Consider the following 19,898-nt stretch of genomic DNA (forward strand, 5'->3'; position numbering starts at 1 on the left):
GAGAGAGGGGGAAAAAGAGGTCAAATTTGAATGACTGTAGAATTACCACCAACCACCAATCTGTCCAGTCATTTCCAGAGCCACTGGGCAAGATTCTGGTGCTGGAAATCTAGACCACCCATCCTGTTTCCACTCCCTTCCTGCCCCTGCAAAACAGGACCTAATTTTACAAGTTTATAAAATCAGACTGGGGTGAAATGAGTCAGGAAAAGTTACCAATCTTTTTCTTGAGGAGTTTTCTCGGGGAGTCAGGCTTTGCACACGGTAAGCGGGCTGCTCTAACGTGTGTCCTGGCACTGGGTGAGGACAGGTGAGGGCTGGCAAGTGCCCCATGCCTCTGGAGATGCAGCCAACTCTATGAAGGGAGGCACAGACCCACCCGAGCTCGCATGGCAGAGTGCCATCAGCCCACCTCACCCACAGACCTGCTGAGTCAGGGGGTGTTTATTTCTAAAAACTCTCCAGGTGACAGTGATGTACAGACAGGTCTGAGAATCACAGATCTAGTGCAACCCTTAGAAGTGACTGGAAGTCTGTAGAGATCAAGTGACTTTTGTAAGGTAGCACAGTGAGTTTTGAGAGTTGGGACTCACTTTCCCAGTCCCCAGTTTTCAAAACAAACGGCAAGAAGAAACCTATTATAAATACATCAGACATCCACTGGAATTTGACTAAAGGAGATTTTAAAAAAGTGTGGAGCTGAAACCGGAGGGAACGGAAGATGCTGCACAGCCGAGGGACAATTGCCCCCACACCCACACTGGCAGGGAGGGGTGCAGAGGGGACGGCGAGCCCCACCCCGGAGGGTCCAGACTGACAGGTGCCACAGCCTGAGGGCCCCACTGTACGCCAGGGGGCAGCACTGAATCCCTCACACTGGCCGCTCTGGGCTCGAAGCAAGACCTGACAGCAAGGGAGGCCCTGTCCACAACTGCTAAGCGTCTTCTAGACCCAGAGGTTGTCTGCAATCATAATGCCAGTTTCAGACCCAACTGCAGCCCTTCCAGGGACCTCACAGCCTATCAGTAAGATTTCCACGCGCTTTCAAAGAGCATTCAAAAAGATCATTTGCTTTACAAAGAAATAAGTTTACTCTTCATAAAAGCCAAGCCTTTGTGTGCCTTGGTCCCACGGGAGGCTGGCTGGCGCGGCCATGGCGCGCGCTTACCTGGCCGGTTGAAGTCCATGGACGGCTGTTTGCAGTCCTGAGCACGGTGCCCAGTGGCCCCACAGTTGTAACAAGATAGGTTCCCGCTCTTTTTGTGACTGGAACCATTGCTATTGCCCACCAGCCCCTGGGTCTGGTACACCCCAGCCGTCCCCGTCATAAAGTTCTGCATGGGTGGCACTGCAAATGTGGACTGCCCGCTTAGGACGGGGTCTGGGGTCCCACTGCTGCTGTAGGGGGCGTGCACGACGGGGAAGGTGGAGCCGCCGCCATACTGCTGGGCGCTGACGTAGCCGCTGCTGCACATGGGACTGAAGGGCAAGAACGGGAAGGTGAACATGGACGGCCCGGAGAACGGGTGCTGGAAGTAGTTGGCGTAGCTTACGGTCAGGCCGCTTGAGCCGCAGCTACCGCTGCAGCCGCAGGACGTGCAGACGATGCAGCCCGGCGGTGGGGGTGCGGGCTGTGGGGGTGCCGGGGGCTGCTGATGGTGGTGGTGGTGGTGGTGGTTTGGATTCGAGGCAGGAATGTTTCCTGTGGAGCCGCCACCGCCACTGCTGCTATAGAAACTGCTTTCAGGGACGGAGGACAGCGCCGGGCTGGAGCTGGGAGCTGGGCAGCTGGGCAACGTGGCCATGTTTGCAAAGGACGTGGAGGGGTGGCTGCTGGGAGAGGCAGTGTTGCTGTTCGCACAGAAGCCACCCTGCAGGGGGCCCACTGGCATACTGCTCATTGCAGAAAAGGCAACTTTGGTGTTGGCTGTGTACAGAGCAGTCCGGGGATTTATTATTGCAGGGGGCACACTCATTTGCACATTATTAGGACAGGAAGTTTGCCCAGAAATGGCAGAATCAGCAGGAACAGATGATGATAGCAGCAGTTTGATGGGCGGGCGGGCGGCATGGAGGACTGTGCTGGGCGTGCCCGTGGTGGCTGTGCTGGTCTCCACAACCAGGGCCGGCTGCTGTGCTGTCTTCAGCACCCTGTCCAGCGTGGACGCATGCACGACTTTGGCCCGGGGACCGAAGGAGACTGTGGGTGACATGGAGCTGCTCTCCGAAAGCCCAGAGAGAACCTGCACAGGCTGGTGGGGTGCGGACGTGGGCAGCACGTCCATCATGGCACTGGCAAAGCTCTTGTCCACTTTCATGCTGCTTCTTGGTCCAGATCCTTTATTCCTTTCTTCTAGAGACAAAAGTGAGTGCACAGAAGATGAGAGGAGCTTCATGTCTGCGCCTCCCCTTTCTGACTTGTGCACAGAATTCAGCATGCGGATGGGTGCTATGTGTGAGGCTGCGGTCAGCATCTGTGGGGGCAGGGGGTGGTGGCCTGACGGGCTGGAGCTGGCCTCATTCTGCACAGGAAGAACCTGGGCCGTGGGTCTGGCGGAACTGGAAGTGAAGTGGTTCAGTAGCATCACCGGCTTCTCCTTGTCGGTGCTCTCCAAGTGAATCTCCACACCTAGAGAGGGAAATAGAGTGGTCAGTGCTGTCTCACAGCTGGGCCAGGTTGAGCCAGCGCCATGCACGTGCCCTTACGTCTGTCGTTCTCCTCGGCGCTGTCGGAGCTCTCTTCCCGGGCCTGCACCCCCATGGGGCTGGAGGAGGAGCTGGAGTACTCTGAGGAGCTGCCTTCCCGGGGCAGCTGGTGATGGGGCTGCTCCACTTCCACCCGAAGCTCTGCAGAAGAGGCACAGAGGAGCCGCCATCAGCTAGCGCTCCCAAAGGCTCAGCCCCGCTCCGTGCACCTGCATCACATCATCCACAGGTGCTCCTTCCAGGGGCAGGCAGGGCTCTCAGTCAGAAAACAAACACGCTGGCCCAGCCTCACGGTGATGGATATGGCAGGTTCAAATGGCAGCACTAGTCAACACCCCTTCAGCCAGGGCCCTGCCCGCCCCCACCACCAACTCCAGAACACTGCCGTGAATGTTGGAACCCCCGGCACCACCAGAAACCATCACAACACTGCACGGCGCACCGTCCAAAGGCTGGCCGAGTCACAAAGACCTTTCCAGTTAAATCACCACTTAAAATCCATCCTGGCACAGTATTTTCTTCCTGAGCCACTGCTCCTCCTATGATTTCTATGGTGAAGAAAACCTGGCTCACCTTGTGAGACAGTGGAGCAAGCGCACTAGGCGTCCTACCCTTTCTGGGAGGGGGAGAGGATGAAAACCAAACTGCTGAGACTGCAGGTCCCCCAGAGCAGGAAGGTCCACAGCGAGCCATCGTCACTGATGGGCCAACAGTAAAGGCACTGACTGAAACATGGCCTCTGGGCACCAGTCCTGGGGAGGAAGGTGCTCCCGTCTTGTTTCTGCTCACCCTCAGGCACTCGCTCTCACTGTGGCCGTTTCTGGACCTGATCCTGAACGTGTTGCCCAAGCAACTTCAGGGAGGTGGCTGCCCTCCAGCTCCTAAGCCAACTGTCCATTCTATTTTCTTACAGCAGAGACTATAACGGTTAAAATAATAGAAAATGAGTACAAAGATTTAAAAATGTAAAAATCAAATGAGTGTGATCTGAAGTATAATGATCATCAAAAAGAACACAAGGTCCTCTGCATACAAGTAACCCATCTGCCCAACACACCAGTCCTCTCTTTGAACGAGTAACCCGTCTGCCCGACACACCCTCGCTCACCTGCTGCGTGGCTGCCCCGTCCCGACTGCACGGGCCCGACATGGCTGGTCGGGGGCACTCGAGCCACACCACTGCTGGTGACCAGCGACGGGGCCGAGGGGTTCAGGCACCGTCTCTCTGACTTCTCCCTGTGAAACCATGAAGCACAGGAACAAGTGAGCCCTGCCTGCATGGGCTGCCTCACACATGGCTTCCAGATGCATCCACTCCACAGGGTGACTGCCCCAAATCATCAAGGAAAGGAAGTAATTCTGATTGCTCACATTCACTATAAAGGTCCTTTCCTGTCACACCAAAGCCACATTTGTAGAACTTTAAAAGAATGACTTGGCCGGGTGCAGTGGCTCACGCCTGTAATCCCAGTACTTTGGGAGGCCAAGGCAAGTGGATCACCTGAGGTCGAGATTGGAGACCAGCACGGCCAACATGATGAAGCCTCATTTCTACTAAAAATACCAAAAATGAGCTGGGTGTGGTGGCGGGCACCTGTAACCCCAGCTACTTGGGAGGCTGAGGCAGGAGAATCGCTTGAACCAGGAGGCAGAGACTGTAGTGAGCTGAGATGTGCCACTGCACTCCAGCCTGGGAGACACAGAGCAAGACTCCGTCTGAATGAATGAATGAATGAATGAATGCATGCATGACTAAGGACTGGATAAGCAACACAAAGTGATCCAATCACTGGTATTTACACTGGAAGCCCCAGCGCTCCATTCAGCACATGAGGAACAGAAACAAACCCAGGTTTCAAACTCACTTCTCCAGCTCCAGCTGGGTCTTGAGCTTCTTCTTTGCGCCCATGGTGAGGGACTCGAATTTATTCAGATCTTCTTCAGTAAGGCTTAAAAACTTTCACAGAAAAAACAAATGACAAAGTTACTGAGACATTAGTTAGGATTCTGAGAACAAAGAAGTTGGAGTTGAATTTAGGGTAAATTTATTCCACCTCTTGGATAAGCAAACAGACCCTACTGAACTAGGCAATTACAGTCTGGGGAATACCAGAGCCCTTGCTTGGTAAATGACTTGGTGTCAATGGTTCAACTCCGAGACATGGTTCTGAGCAAAAGCGTTCCCGGCCCATCCACGGCACCTTCCGTGGAGGCTGTGTGGATGAGCACACCACTCTGTCAAAAGTACCCACTTGCTCTCTGCTCTGTAAGTCACCAGCAGTTAAATGCTGTGGGGCAGGTGACTAAAGAAAACGTCTGTTTAAGTCACAGTTTCAACCGCCATGGAGATGTGGTTTGTGACAGCGCCCCACCCTCCCCAGGACAGCTCCATCAGAATGCAGTTCCTTTAGAACAGGTGTCCCCAAACTACAGCCCGCGGGCCGCATGCGGCCCCCTGAGGCCATTTATCCGGCCCCCCCTCCCCCGCCACACTTCAGGAAGGGGCACCTCCTTCATTGGTGGTCAGTGAGAGGAGCACAGTATGTGGCGGCCCTCCAACGGTCTGAGGGACAGTGAACTGGCCCCCTATGTAAAAAGTTTGGGGACGCCTGCTTTAGAACCTGCCACCCTCTGCTGGACGGTCTTTTTTTTTTTTTTTTTTTTTTTTTCTGAGATGAAGTCTTGCTCTTGTTGCACAGGCTGGAGCGCAGTGGCAGGATCTCAGCTCACTGCAACCTCCGCTTCCCAGGTTCAAGTGATTCTCCTGCCTCAGCCTCCCAAGTAGCTGGGACTACAGGTGTCCACCACCATGCCCGGCTAGTTTTTGTACCTTTAGTAGAGACCGGGTTTCACCATGTTGGCCAGGCTGGTCTAGAACTACTGACCTCAAGTGAGCCACCTGCCTTGGCCTCCCAAAGTGCTGGGATGACAGGCATGAGCCACCGTGCCCAGCTGGAATGGTCTTCTTATAATGGCTCTTTGCTTACAAAATCACCATCACTTCAAAGACGACCGAAACTCTGTCAGGCAGCAAGTGATCCAGAAAAGCAGATGCCATCCACACTGGATGGTGTATGGCCACTGCATTGTGTCAGCTGGTGCTATGCTCACACAGCAGCGTCTAGTTTTCACGTTATTTCCTAATGGAATTTGTGATATAGGCCATCTCAGTGAAAATATAAGAATAAAACATTTAAAACTTTTTAGGATTCACAAATCCTAAACAGAGGGTGTTACAAATAGACTTACAATTTTGACTTAACTATGTAGTAAAAGCTTTATTTCTAGATTCAATTGTAGATTTTTCCAGAAATTAAATTTTTACATAGATAAAAGCCACCAAGCTGGTTTGCCCAGCAGAGGGAGCCCAGAGCTCAAACAGATTGTATAGGTTTCATCTACTTTTATCAGTGACATCGAGACTTAAGAAATTTCAGAATTTTTTTAACAATAAAAAAGTGTTCCTCGCCGGGCGCGGTGGCTCAAGCCTGTAATCCCAGCACTTTGGGAGGCCGAGGCGGGTGGATCACAAGGTCAAGAGATCAAGACCATCCCGGTCAACATGGTGAAACCCCGTCTCTACTAAAAATACAAAAAACTAGCTGGGTGTGGTGGCGCGTGCCTGTAATCCCAGCTACTTAGGAGGCTGAGGCAGGAGAATTGCCTGAGCCCAGGAGGCGGAGGTTGCAGTGAGCCGAGATTGCGCCATTGCACTCCAGCCTGAGTAACTAGAGCGAAACTCCGTCTCAAAAAAAAAAAAAAAAAAAAAAAAAAAAAAAAAAAAAAAAAAAAAGTGTTCCTCATAAAAATCCTCTAGGTATGACTTCTTAGAAGATGTAGAATCCCCCCATTCCTCGAGATCTGACTCGCCTCAGTCATCTGCACCAACTACATGGAGAGATGTCTAAAACAGGGTGAGGCACCAGAGCTTACCGTTTCTGTCCACAGTAGGGCTCTACGGACAGACTGTCCCTCCCATCACGCAGTGTCTAGTTTGTAAAGATCTGGAAGCACCTAGAAAAGCTGTTTGTTTATAACATACCCTGTTTCTGTCTGGCTTCAGCTGCAGGTGGCCTCTGCAAAGCCCACTGTCCCCTGTAAGAACAGGTGGTATGCCTCAGCCTCCCTACTTCTTCCACCTTGTGTTTATTTTGGAAACTCAACTCAATTTCCCCAGGGAGGTCTGGAGAAAACAGTCCAGCAATTCTGTCTGGCCAGCTAGGCAACCGACATACCTTCTCCATGGTGAGCTGCTTAAAGACGGGGTAATACTTGTGCAAACGCAGTTTCCTAAGCCAGTCTAGAATCCCATTCTGCTCCTGGGTCTGAGGGGTCTGCAGACTGGAAGGCATGAGGATGGCGGGCGACGTGTCCATCTGGGTCCGGTAGGCCAGGGCTGAGCCCGCGCTGCCCGTGTGGGAGCAGTGGGGCAAGGGGGCAGCTGAGCCAGCCGGGTGCTGCCCGTGGTGCTGGGCTCCGCTCTGCGAGGATGGAATGCCAGCCACTCCACACACAGGCCTGTGGGACAGGAGCAGAAGGAGCACAGAGGAACTGCAGTTTCCACAACCACAGATTCCACCACACCTCACTTCTAGGCCTTCCTGTGCCAGCCTCTGCCTTCTGGCCTGCCCTAGTATCACCGGCCACTCTGAACTGCAAACACTGGCGTGCTATTACTGCCCTCCCTCCCCAACCACCATTCTGCAGCTAAGATTTCTGTAGTGCACGCCTGTGCACACGTGTGCATACAGGTGACTGTACGGATACTCTCACATGCCTCTGCTGTGCTTAGGAGTTATTTACCTACTTGTGTGTACACACGTGTATTATGTATGTGTATGTATCTGTCACAACCAGATTTCTGGTTTATATGCTGAGTTTCTGCTACTTGTATTTTTTAAAAACATACTCCTCTGATAAATATTTCTGTACTTCTAAGTCAAAGAATGACACTGATAAATCATAAATTAAAATAGACTACTACATATTGAATATTCGAATACAATTTTTTTTTTTTTTTTTTTTAAAGATGGGGTTTCACCATGATGGCCAAGCTGGTTTTGAACTCCTGACCTCAGGTGATCCACCCACCTCAGCCTCCCAAAGTGCTAGGATTACAGGCGTGAGCCACTGCACCCAGCTCTACAGTTTTTTTTAGAAAAGTAAAATGTAGAAGGCTAGAAGGTGTGATCAGCACTCCACTCTGGCCTTGCCCCTTAACTGCAAAGTCATATCCACTGACTGAGGGCTCACCCGGCCCGACACTAGGAGGACACCAGTCCACTCCTCGAGGCCTCACGCCCAGACTGCATCTCCACGCAGTTCCCTGTGGCGGTGTGCATGCACTGATCTGTGACAGCCCCCTGCGCTGAAGCGAAGAAGGGGAGCCTCTCTGCTGCTCGCGTGCAAGTGCAGCTACCCACGGCCTGCGCTGAGAGAGGACACTCCTCAGCAGCACAACTCTGTACTTCCAGAAGCAGGCTTCTCACAGCCAGATTCTCAAAAATTCTAGTCTCCTAGGTCTGGGATGGGGCCTGGGAGCTTACACTGGGTAGGAGTCCCCAGGAATTGTGGTTCCAGTGGCTCAGAGAACTTTTTTTGGAAATCATAAATTCAATCATCTCTCCCCAATTCTTTTCAGTATCATCCAAGACTCAACTTGAGAATGACTTCATTCTATAAACAACTTTACACAGGACTCAAAGTAAACGTAAAATGCTTAACTGAAATGTGCTGGTTACCCAGAAGATTTCTTACCTTCCAGACACGCCCATCACTGTACCTACTTTAGAAAGGGAGGGGTTGCCAGGACCTATGAATTTAAAAATAAATACCATAAAAATTTACAGACAATGAAAATACTTTTATTTATGTAATTTATTTATTATTCTTATTCTTCTTCTTATTTTTCAGACAGAGTTTTGCTCTTGTTACCCAGGCTGGAATACAGTGGTGCAATCTCGGCTCACCACAACCTCTGCCTCCCAGGCTCAAGTGATTCTCCTACCCCAGCCTCCTGAGTAGTTGGGCTTACAGGGTTATTTTGTATTTTTAGTAGAGATGGGGTTTCTCCATGTTGGTCAGGCTGGTCTCAAACTCCTGACCTCGGGTAATCTGCCCACCTTGGCCTCCCAAAGTACTGGGATTACAAGCGTGAGTCACCATGCCTGGCCTTTTTTTTTTTTTTTTTTTTTTAAATCCTAACCACTAGACTACCAGGGATTTTGCACACACACACACACACACACACACACACACACACACACACACACATTTTTTTATTTAATCGTATGTTACAAACTCACTTGGACTCTGAAGCTGCTGGGGCGGAGAGGAAGTGCTGAGAAACCTCCTGACATGGTCATTTTTCAACACATGAGAAGGTAATGAGGCCAGGTACCTAAAAAGCAAACAAGTGGTCTTATCAGCATTAAAATGGCATTCCTGCTGACAAACTGGAAGACAAAAATTAATTTTTAATCAAGAGAAATGTGTATTAGAGGAAAAAACCCAGAAGTGTCAGAGCCTCATATTCTTCCTGCTTAAAGTCAACTGAGTTCTTACCCAATTGCCATGCTTCTTCAAGCCCTTCCCTTCAACACTGTGTTCATGGTCTCATCAAGGCCGATGACAGGCGTCATGCCCCATGACGTGCATGAGATCAGTGCCACCCACCAATAGCCAGAAAGGGACTCGGACATCAGTCCCCATGGCCCTGGCTGAGTACGTTTACAGGAGGCCATATTACTGAGTATGCCACGCGAGCCAAGAAACAATCTAAGGTCCAGAGAGAAGGTGCTTAAGAGACGCCAGTTTTATCTGCGAAGAGTCTCAACCTTGGACCACAGGATGGAAACAGCAACCCAGGATTATTTCACAGGACTGCCAAAGCCCATGATATGGTGGGATCATGTGGAATTCCCTTCCTCACATGCCCAGAACCACCCTCAGCTCACTCCCAAATCCTCCAGAACTAATGGAAATCCTATAGGCCAAATAAAGACTCAGGTCCAGGTGGCTGCGCGTCCTCTCGGAGCTCCTTGGTGGACCGACGTTGACCATGGGACCGGCCTGTCCCTGCAAGCTGCAGATGTGTCGGGCAGCCCCACCCTGGTAAGGGCCTCACCTCAGGCCTGAGTCCAGATCCACGTGGTTTCGCTCCATGTAAAATGCATCTGGACCAGCTAAGCAAGGAATGAGTTTCTCCAAGTTCTCCTCAGGGTAGAGCTGAGATAGCTGAAAGAGAGGACAAAGCAGAAGAGGTGTGTCACATCCATCCTACATCACCAGAATTCCGCCACTGCAGGAAAACCCAGGGCAGGTGCTTCATGGTGCCGCCTGCCGGTCTGCTATGATTTATGCCCCCTGTCAGGGCTATTCTGGTGCCCTCATCCACGTAGGGTATAGAAAGCCACAAAAGAACATTGCTCTCACAGCAGCATCAGGAAAAGCTTCACAATCTACCCAATCACAACATTACCTGAGCTCATGTGAGAGTTGCTGGGCCACCAGGTAAACTTATTTTCAAAAGCAAACTGCCCTCGTGAAGAGCCAGGAGGGCACAAGGCCCAGGTGGCCACCACACCAGCAGGCCTGGAGAGAGGAGGACACACGGCCACAGGCCAATGCAGCCAAGAGAACTGCTGGAGCCCCAGGAAAGGCAAGTGGGCCCTTCTCCACAAGTTCTCTTCTGCAGGAGGAGCCAGAGAGAGCCCCATGGGTGACACCTGGGGACCAGGCACCAGGCCTTGTGCCATTCCCGGGACCACTCTCTGGATCTGAGGCAAAGCCCTTAAGACACTGGAGGAGGGACAAAAACTGCTCCTGGCCTCAGAGCCCAAGCAAAAGCCCTGTTTCTAGGGGTAGGGCAGGGGCAATGCTTCCCTTCCTCTGCCATCAGTTACAAGACCCACTGCTCCTGGAAGAAGGAAAAGCACAAATGCTCTGGCGATGGAGGAGGTCGGCTCCCGCTGGGAAGGCAGGACGCTGAGGAAGTGCCGCCCCAAAGCCCATGGGCCTGCCTGGGACCAGGCTGGGCTGAGGAGTGGAGAAGCCCCTCACCCCCACAAACCCAGCACCAGGTAGCAAACGAGCAGTAGCAGTCTACCCCCGAAAAAGGGTTCAGAGGGTAGAGGGTGTCCCGCTGTCTACCACAGGCCTGCAGGGATGGCTGAAAGCAGGGACCAAAGCAGGACGCTGAACAAGAACCCTCCAGGCTCAGGCAGCAGCTGCCTCCACTGGAGAGGCCCTGCAGGTAATTGGCAGCAAGAGAGCCCAGCACCAGTTCCGTCCTGCCCAATGGCCTCCAGAACCCCATTAAGGGCCTGGCAGAAGAGGTGTTGACCCCTTCCAGGCATAAATACCACTCTCCTCTGGCTCTACGGGCATCTAAACATGTCTGCCATTCAGTCAACATTTGCAATGGGAGGGGAAAAACTATTGGGGAAAAACTATTGTCAAGAGATAAGGGTATCATTAGAACCAGATTCAGAAATAACCCAGAGGTGGGACCTATCTGACAGGGAATTCCAACAGCTATGATGGACATGCTAAAGAACCTAGAGAAAACGACAACATGCACGAACAAATGAGAACTTTCAGCAGAGAGATGGAAAATTCTTTTTTCTTCAGATAGAGTCTTGCTCTGTTGCCCAGGCTGGAGTGCAGTGGCGCAGTCTTGGCTTACTGCAACCTCCACCTTCCAAGTTCAAGCAATTCTCCTGCCTCATGCCACCATGCCAGACTAATTTTTGTATTTTTAGTAGAGACGGAGTTTCACCATGTTGGTCAGGCTGGTCTCAAACTCCTGACCTCATGATCCGCCCTCCTCAGCTTCCTGAAGTGCTAGGATTACAAGCATGAGCCACCACGCCTGGGGAAGAGATGGAAACTTCATAAGACATGTCAAATGGAAAAACCAGGGCGAGAAGACACACCCCTGGCAGCAGAGTGAGGACAAAAGAAACCCCTGGCAGCAGAGATGAGGACCTGAGTACATGTACAGGCTCCACAACAGCCTTGGTAGAGCTGAGGGAATCAGCTGGCATGGAGAGGGGCACAGGAAGCACCCAGACACACACCGAGAAATACACAAGCATGAGAGAGTGGTGGGGTGGCAGTAGCCATAGTCTGAGGCGTGTGCAGCTGGAGTCCCAGGAGAGGGGAGGATGGGGCAGAAGAAATACTTGAGGATAAAATGGTGCCAGGCGCAGTGGCTCATGCCTGTAATCCCAGCACATTGGGAGGCTGAGGTAGGCAGATTACCTGAGGTTGGGAGTTCAAGACCAGCCTGATCAATATGGAGAAACCCCTACTCTACTAAAACTACAAAATTAGCCAGGCACAGTGGCACATGTCTGTGATCCCAGCTACTCGGGAGGCTAAGGCAGGAGAATCACCTGAACCTGGGAGGCGGAGGTTGCAGTGAGCCAAGATCATGTCACTGCACTCCAGCCTGGGCGACAGAGTGAGTCTCTGTCTCAAAAAGAAAAAAAAGACAACAAAAACACTGAGACAAAAGCCCAATGAGAGGTCGAAGTTCCAGCCAGCATTAGCGGAGTCCAGGGAGGATGTGTTTAACAAAATGAGAAACTACACACAGAGGTGAGGAAACTGAGTATTTTAAACACTGCAGAGGGAAAAGCAGATGCTCAGAGGGGTGTCTGTTACCCTCGAAGGCATGGCCTGTAGTGTTCTTCAATGCCTGAGAGGCCAAAAAGGTATCAGAGACTACCCTCACTCCACGTTCTTCTGCAGGATGGGGCTCTTGGCTTTACAATGAAAATGTAAGACTCTCTTTAGAGACATTTACATGGGCTATCCCATTCACAGAGGTGACTGTCTGAGATGCCTCATTTTGCTGAGACAGTGGTTCACGCTACAGCACAGGCCAGTGGGCCCTGAACATCTGAACCAAGTATCTGTAAAGATAAGGGTGGTGTATGTCTATAGTCTCAGCTACTGAGGAGGCTGAGGTGGAGGATCACCTGAGCCCAGGAGGTCAAGGCTGCAGTAAGCTTTGATGGCAGAAAAGAAAAAAGAGGCAGGGGAGGGGAGGGGAGGAGAAGAGAGGGGAGGGGAGGAGGGGAGCCTCCTCTGAGTCTCAACAGCTGAAGGAGGGGACCCGCGGTGTCAAGATCCTGTGCTCGTGGCTGCACTCATGTTAGCAGTGGACCGGGGAACCCACCGTGGATGGGCAGGAGACCTGGCCCTGTGCTCGCTCACTGGCTGAAGGGAGTGACCAGTGAAATTACTCTGTGGTATCATCAGCCACTGGGGAATATGATTCTTTTCATTTTTATAAGAGCCCTTGATCACCTTACCTTTGAAATAAATTCAGTCACTTCAGAAGAAGATTTGGTTACTGACGTTATTGAAGAATCAGACCATAAGACCTTAAAAACAAATAAACAAACCTTAGAAACAGATGCCACATACTTGGTTCTCAGCACACGAGTCCTGGTACGACTAGGGCACAGGTTCAGTTGGCAGCTGAGCCCGGTGGGCTGTGCAGCTCCTGTGGGAAGCACCTACGCATTCCTTGACTTGTTACAGAAACAACAGTCACACAGCTCCAGTCCTCTCAAGTTTAACTTGTTTTGTGCAGTTATTCAGATCACCACCAAACTACTCCAGTGTGGGGTCTACAGCTGCCAACTTAAGTTCTACAAAATCCCTGACAATTTCAACTGCTTGTGTGTGCCCTATGCACTTTTCTCAGGGAACCTCCTATTCTTAGGTGAGCCTGTGTGCCACAGAGGCAGGACTGACACATTCCCAGAAAGCAGCTCTTCAACCCGCAGTGAGGGCCCATGGTGCGCCAGGCACTGTGGGCACACAGTGAGCCCAGGCCCTGCTCTCAGGACACCGCAGAGCTGTGGGGGCAGCGTGTCCATCAACAGCCACACGACAGGGCAGTGAACACCAGAGATGCAGAAGAGGGATCTGGGGAAGGGCATGGAAAGGGTTTTCTGGAGGAGGTTCTGCAACGCCTGGTATGCCCAGCTCCAGCATGAGCATCTGCGTTTCCTTCCCCGCATGCAGCAGCGGGCGGTGTCACTGCACAGCTTTATGGATGTCCATCTCTCCAGATGCACGCTAAGCTCCTGGGGCAAAGGAGCGGTATCTTTTTGCTCAGCTTCCCCCAGCTATCACAATGGTTGTCACATGAGGTGCTAACTAAACCCGACTGAGGGGGAAGAAGAGCGGGCTTTTGCACATTAGAGTTAGAGGGAGTTTCTGCAGACAGGCGCTTGGGATGACTTCTGAAAGGCAAATAAGAAGTTAGCTACAGGAATGAGACGGATGAAGGGGATGGCCTAAGATGACAGGGAGACCAGGTCAGGAAGGGACAAGCACCAAATGCAAACTGCACTCTAAGTCCTCGGGAAGCCAGGGGATTTCAAGTTGGCAAATAAAATGACCAAATATACTGTGCATAAGCAAAAGTGGTATTAACACTGATTTAGAGCAAAGAGAGCTCAGCAGCACCCAAACCACCTCTGCTTCCCCACCCACACACACGTGCCTGCAGAGTCTAGCCCCCCAGCGTCCGCCCTCCTGTCTGCTGAAACTCAGGCCAGTCTCTGTCTTCAGTTGTTGTTACACTAGGCAGCAGCCACTCCTGGGTCTGCTTCATCACGCTCTGATTACACACAGGCCAGTCAAGGGAAGAAGCCACCTCTTCTCCTGAAGCCTAGTGCCTACCAGAATTCATCAAGGAAGCACCAGTGTCCTTGGAACTAACGGCTGCAAGGAGCTCACCTTGCCACCTAGAATCTTCCACATCTAAAATGAAAATACTTGAGGCTGGGCATGGTGGCTCATGCCCATAATCCCAGTACTTTGGGAAGCCAAGGTAGGTGGATCACCTGAGGTCAGGAGTTCAAGACCAGCCTGACTAACATGGAGAAACCCTGTCTCTACTAAAAATACAAAATTAGCTGGGAGTGGTGGCACGTGCCTGTAATCCCAGCTACTCGGAAGGCTGAGGCAGGAGAATCGCTTGAAACCGGTAGGCAAAGGTTGTGGTGAGCCGAGATTGCGCCACTGCACTCCAGCTTGGGTGATAAGAGTGAAACTCCATCTCAAAAAAAAAAAAAAAAAAAAAAAAAAGTTGAGCTAGATCTGTGCCTGAAATATTAAAATCTGCTAACACTAAAAAGCTTTGGGAGACGCTCCTAAGCTGCTTCCCCACACAGAACTCCAAGACCACCATAGATAACAGGTGCAAACTCCTGCCATGAAGATGCCTGACCCCCTGCGCTGCTAACACTCCAAAGGGTGTACCTTTGGAGGTAAAGCGTGTCATAGAGAACTTCTCCTCTGCATAGCTCTCACACATGCTTCTAGGCTGAATCTTTCCTACTGTGCTCTAACCCAAGAAAGATGTGAAATCCAACGGTCCAACGATGAAACGTGGCATGGACTGATCATCTTATGCTGCAACAGACAACTTACTTTTCCAGCAGTTATCCACTTTATGCATGAGTCTTCTACTTTGTGTTCGGATACATTCTTCTCTGATTTGCAGGTGCAGCTCACATTTTTCCCTAAGACTGTCAGAAGGTGAGCACTGGAAACAAACCACGTGGGCAGGCGGAGACCAGCCTGTCTCCCTCTGCAGGTGATGCTGGCTGTCTTCTAAGCTACAGGAGCTTCAATACAGACCTGGCCGAGCCCTCTGCCTCACCTGCCCACTTGCCCTGCAGCACCCGGAGGGTGCTGCGGGAGGGTCATGGGAGTGGGAGCAACGTCCTCTTGTCATGCCTGTCTGACCCATGCTATGGGGACAAGTATGCAACCAAACCCACAAGTATCCACAGCCTGCTACCCCATTACTTTACATTTCACCAAGAAAAAGTGCTGCCAGTAAGATTCTGGCATAGCATTTTCTACTATGTCTTCAAAGAGCTACTTAGCCTTATCTGGACAAATTTTCAGGCATCTTAATCATGCCCCAAAGCCAAATGTGCACAGAGCCCATGCATGCTCAGGATGGTTTCACATGCAAAGTCTAGCTCCTCCGACTCACTGTGGACTGGCTCTTAACATCACAATTTCTCCATACAGCCTCCCTCCAGAGTTCCTGGAGCTACACAGTCCAACTGTGTACAAGAAAAGGCCCAACCAGGTATCACTGGGGGCGGGCCCAGCCATACCCCTGAGGGGACAGGCAGCCCAGGAACCCCAGACCTGAGCTAAGGCCCAGCACAGAGACAGGCAAAGCCAGCAAAGAGAACACAGCAGCCAAGGGAAAGCACAGACTGATTTTAAGAAAACTAAAAAACTTTCAACAGTACTGTTACTAAGCTAAGAGGGTCTACCCAGTGCCTGCTGCTCTGGCAACGCCTGTGGCGTCTCGGGCCTTCTACGGTACACACGTACACATGACAGAAACAAAGACTCAGGGAAACCTCACTCGCCAGGACTCCCTCTTTGCTAATAGTGACAGCTAACTCAGAACAGTTAATGTTGTTTGGAGAATGACAAACCATTTTTTGCTTTTCTTTTTTCTTTTTGGAGACAGAGTCTTGCTCTGTCGCCCAGTCTGGAGCACAGTGGCGCAATTTTGGCTCACTGCAACCTCCACCTATCGGGTTCAAGCAATCCTCGTGCCTCAGCCACCCAAGCGGAAAATAAACTTTTAAAGAAAAGATACAACACTAAAATAATGTCTGGGTAGCTTTAAAGAATAGTTTAGTAAGAGTTGTTTATTAGTATTGTTTCATAATTTTTTTCTTTTTTGAGACAACGTCTCAGTCTGTTGCCTGAGTTGGAGTGCAGTGGTGTGATCTTGACTCACTGCAACCTTGACCTCCCAGGCTCAAGTGATCCTCCCAACTCAGCCTCATCAGTAGCTAGGACGATAGGTGAGTGCCACTATGACCAACTAATTTTTGTATTTTTTTTTTGTATTGATAGGATCACCATGTTGCCCAGGCTAGCTCAAGCGATACACCTGCCTTGGCCTCCCAAAGTGCTGGGATTACAGGCATGCGCCACTGTGCCTGGCCCCCATAATTTTTTTTTTTTTTTTAAGAGACAGGTCTCATTGTTGCCCAGGCTGGTCACAATCTCCTTGCCTCTGGTGATGCTCCCGCCTCAGACCCTGAAATGCTGCTTTTATATCAAAAAGGTTCCACCATTTGAGTCCTGTGTACTGACTTGATTTCCTCAGAAACTAGCAACTAACAATTTCGGCAAAATCAAAACTAATTCCACAGATAAAAAGCTCATACATCTTGAAGTCATCTTAATCCAGTGACTTAAATCGTCCTATAAAATAGTAACCTTTCATTTGCATCCTGGAGCACAACAATACATAAAAATTAAAATAAGAAACAAGACTGAGAAAATCAGTGAGGCAGTGAGAAGTTATTTATTTCTCCCTGAAAGTTTTCAGAAGAAAATGCTTCTTCGAATCTTGCCATACTGTTAGCAACAGACTGCTCTGCTTCACTGAAGTATGGCAGGCACTCCTAAGAGTGTCGTTCTATACTCTGGCCACAGTATAATCACTATTCATTTCCACTTACAAAGGACAACTTATTTAAAGGACAATTTGATTTTCATTAGTCAAGGTTCTAGGGACAAACGGAAAAGCTTGAATCTTCAAGTATTTTTTTTTTTTTTTTTGAGACGGAGTTTCGCTCTTGTTATCCAGGCTGGAGTGCAATGGCGCGATCTCCGCTCACTGCAACCTCCGCCTCCTGGGTTCAGGCAATTCTCCTGCCTCAGCCTCCTGAGTAGCTGGGATTACAGGCACACGCCACCATGCCCAGCTAATTTTTTGTATTTTTAGTAGAGACAAGGTTTCACCATGTTCACCAGGTTGGTCTCGATCTCTTGACCTCGTGATCCACCCATCTCGGCCTCCCAAAGTGCTGGGATTACAGGCTTGAGCCACCGCGCCCGGCCTTCAAGTATTTTTTTTTTTAACAAAAGGAGTTTGATTGAATTAAAACTGACAATGACCTGCATATATTTAGGGGCTTCATCTGCTGTGCTGACCCCAGAGCACCTGTGAGCCACGTTTCACCCTGACAGCGAGCATCATCCCTGAGGTGTCCTCCGGCCCCTCCTCAGGGAACCACTGACTGCTTCTGTTGCTACAGATGAGTTTGCATTTTCTAGAATTTTATGTAACTAGATTCATAAATGGACGTATTGAGTATATACTTTTTTTTTTTTTTAAAGTAGTCTAGTTTCTTTCACACAACATAAGATTCATGCATATGGCTGAGTATCTCAGTCGTCCATTCTGAGACAACTCACCATTACTGCCGAGTGGAATTCCACTGCATGGACGTACTGGATTGGACGTATCCAATCCAGGGTTGGCCTATCCACGCTCCTGTGAACATATCTCGGCTGTTCACCGCCTTAGAATGTTACAAACAAAGCTGCTATAAACACTCACGCGCCAATCTTTTATGAACATGTGCTTAATTCCTCCTGGGTAAACCTAGGCTGGAACTTACAGGTCATATTTTTTTTAAAAAACTGCCAAACTGTTTTCGAAAGTGGTGGCACTATTTCACATCCCACCTTCAATGCATGAGATTCTAGCTCCTCCACACTGCAGCCTAAGGTCGGTGGGGTCGGTGGTTTTCATTTGAGTATTTTAAGAGGTGTGCGGTGCTCTTTCACTGTGGTTTAACTGGCATTTTCCTAATGTTAAGCGATGGTGAATATCTTTTCACATCCGTTTATTTGCCACCCATGGACCTTCCTATCTTCCTTGGCAAATCATCTGTTCAAATCTTTCATTCATTTTTTAATGGGTTGTTTTCTTTTTCTTCTTTGTGGAAACAGGTTCTCACTGTTGCTCAGGCTGGTCTTGAACTCCTGGCCTCAAGGGATATACCTGTCTTGGCCTCCCAAGTAGCTGTAATCGCAGACATGTGCCTCTGCACCTGGCAGGACTCTCAGAACTTACCTTAAAAGAAGCAACCTGTTGGGCATGGTGGCCAACGCCTGTGATCCCAGCCACCTAGGAGGCCAAGATAGGAGGATCCCTTGAGGCAAGAGCTCCAGACCAGCCTGGGTTACAGAAAGAGACCCCTCTCCCTTTTTTTTTTTTTTTAAATTGAGTCAGAGTTTCACTCTTGTCGTCCAGGCTGGAGTGCCGTGGCACGATCTTGAATCACTGCAACCTCCACCTACTGGCTTTAAGTGATTCTCTTGCCTCAGCCTCCCGAGCAGCTGGGATTGTAGGTGCCCGCCACCACACCCAGCTAATTTTTGTATTTTTAGTAGAGACAGGGTTTTGCCATTTTGGGCAGGCTGGTCTCAAACTCCTGACCTCAGGTGATCGCCCTCCTCGGCCTCTCAAAGTTGTGGGATTACAGGCGTGAGCCACCATGCCCGGCCAGAGACCCCATCTCTTAAAAAAAGTTTTGATTTTTTTTTTCTTTTTTTTTTTTTTGAGATGGGAGTCTTGTGCAGTCACTCGGGCTGGACTGCAATGGTGTAATCTCAGCTTAATGCAACCTCCACCTCCCGGGTTCAAGCAATTCTCCTGCTTCAGCCTCCCAAGTAGCTAGGATTACAGGCACCCACCACCATACCCAGCTAATTTTTTGTATTTTTAGTAGAGATGGGGTTTCCCCTGTTGGCCAAACTAGTCTTGAAATCCTAACCTTGTGATCCACCCGCCTCAGCTTCCCAAAGTGCTGGGATTACAGGGGTGAGCCACCGCACCTGGCTAGTTTTGAGAATTCTTTATACATTTTGAATATAAAAATCCTTCAACAGCTACATGACTTGCAAATATTTTCTCCTAATTTGTGCTTTTCCATTCTCTTCACAGTGTCTCTTAAAGAGAAAATTTTAAGTTTTAATATATTCTAATTCATCAATTTTGTCTTTTACGGATGTTTTTGACACTGTGTCTCGGAAATCTTTAGCTGATTTAAATCACAAAGTTTGTTTTCTCCTAGAAGCCTTTGTTTTGGGTTTACATTTAGGTCTCCGATCACTTTTGAGTTAATTTGGTCTAAGGGCTGCGGATGGAGTCATGGCTCCCTTTTTCTGCAGATGGATGTCGAGTCCGGGTGTCTGCTAAAGAGCATCCTTTCCTCATGGCCATCTTTCACACCCTGCGTGTGTCTGTGAGTCTGTCTACAGCCTCTTCTGTCCCACTCACCTGTGCAACTTTCCTTTCAGCTGCCCCACAGTGTCGTGATCCT

General features: G+C 50.0%; 1 protein-coding gene across 2 annotated transcripts in view; it reads right to left on the minus strand.

Moving 5' to 3' along the window:
- Positions 1–19,898, minus strand: part of ZCCHC14 (zinc finger CCHC-type containing 14) — an 87,050-nt gene that overhangs the window by 6,249 nt on the left and 60,903 nt on the right. Inside the window, exons 4-12 of one of the 2 annotated variants that reach the window (XM_039461119.2) lie at positions 13,029–13,100; positions 9,833–9,942; positions 9,012–9,106; positions 8,464–8,518; positions 6,942–7,224; positions 4,572–4,663; positions 3,815–3,942; positions 2,707–2,847; positions 1,169–2,629 (exon numbers count right to left, since the gene is read on the minus strand). In XM_039461119.2, the coding sequence (XP_039317053.1) occupies positions 1,169–2,629; positions 2,707–2,847; positions 3,815–3,942; positions 4,572–4,663; positions 6,942–7,224; positions 8,464–8,518; positions 9,012–9,106; positions 9,833–9,942; positions 13,029–13,100 (2,437 nt within the window). Of the gene's footprint in view, positions 1–3; positions 2,630–2,706; positions 2,848–3,814; positions 3,943–4,571; positions 4,664–6,941; positions 7,225–8,463; positions 8,519–9,011; positions 9,107–9,832; positions 9,943–13,028; positions 13,101–19,898 lie in introns of those variants that run through there. The other variant, XM_039461116.2, reaches the window with a different exon arrangement.

Source organism: Saimiri boliviensis, chromosome 1 (genome assembly GCF_048565385.1).
Source record: "Saimiri boliviensis isolate mSaiBol1 chromosome 1, mSaiBol1.pri, whole genome shotgun sequence".
NCBI classification, from domain to species: domain Eukaryota; kingdom Metazoa; phylum Chordata; class Mammalia; order Primates; family Cebidae; genus Saimiri; species Saimiri boliviensis.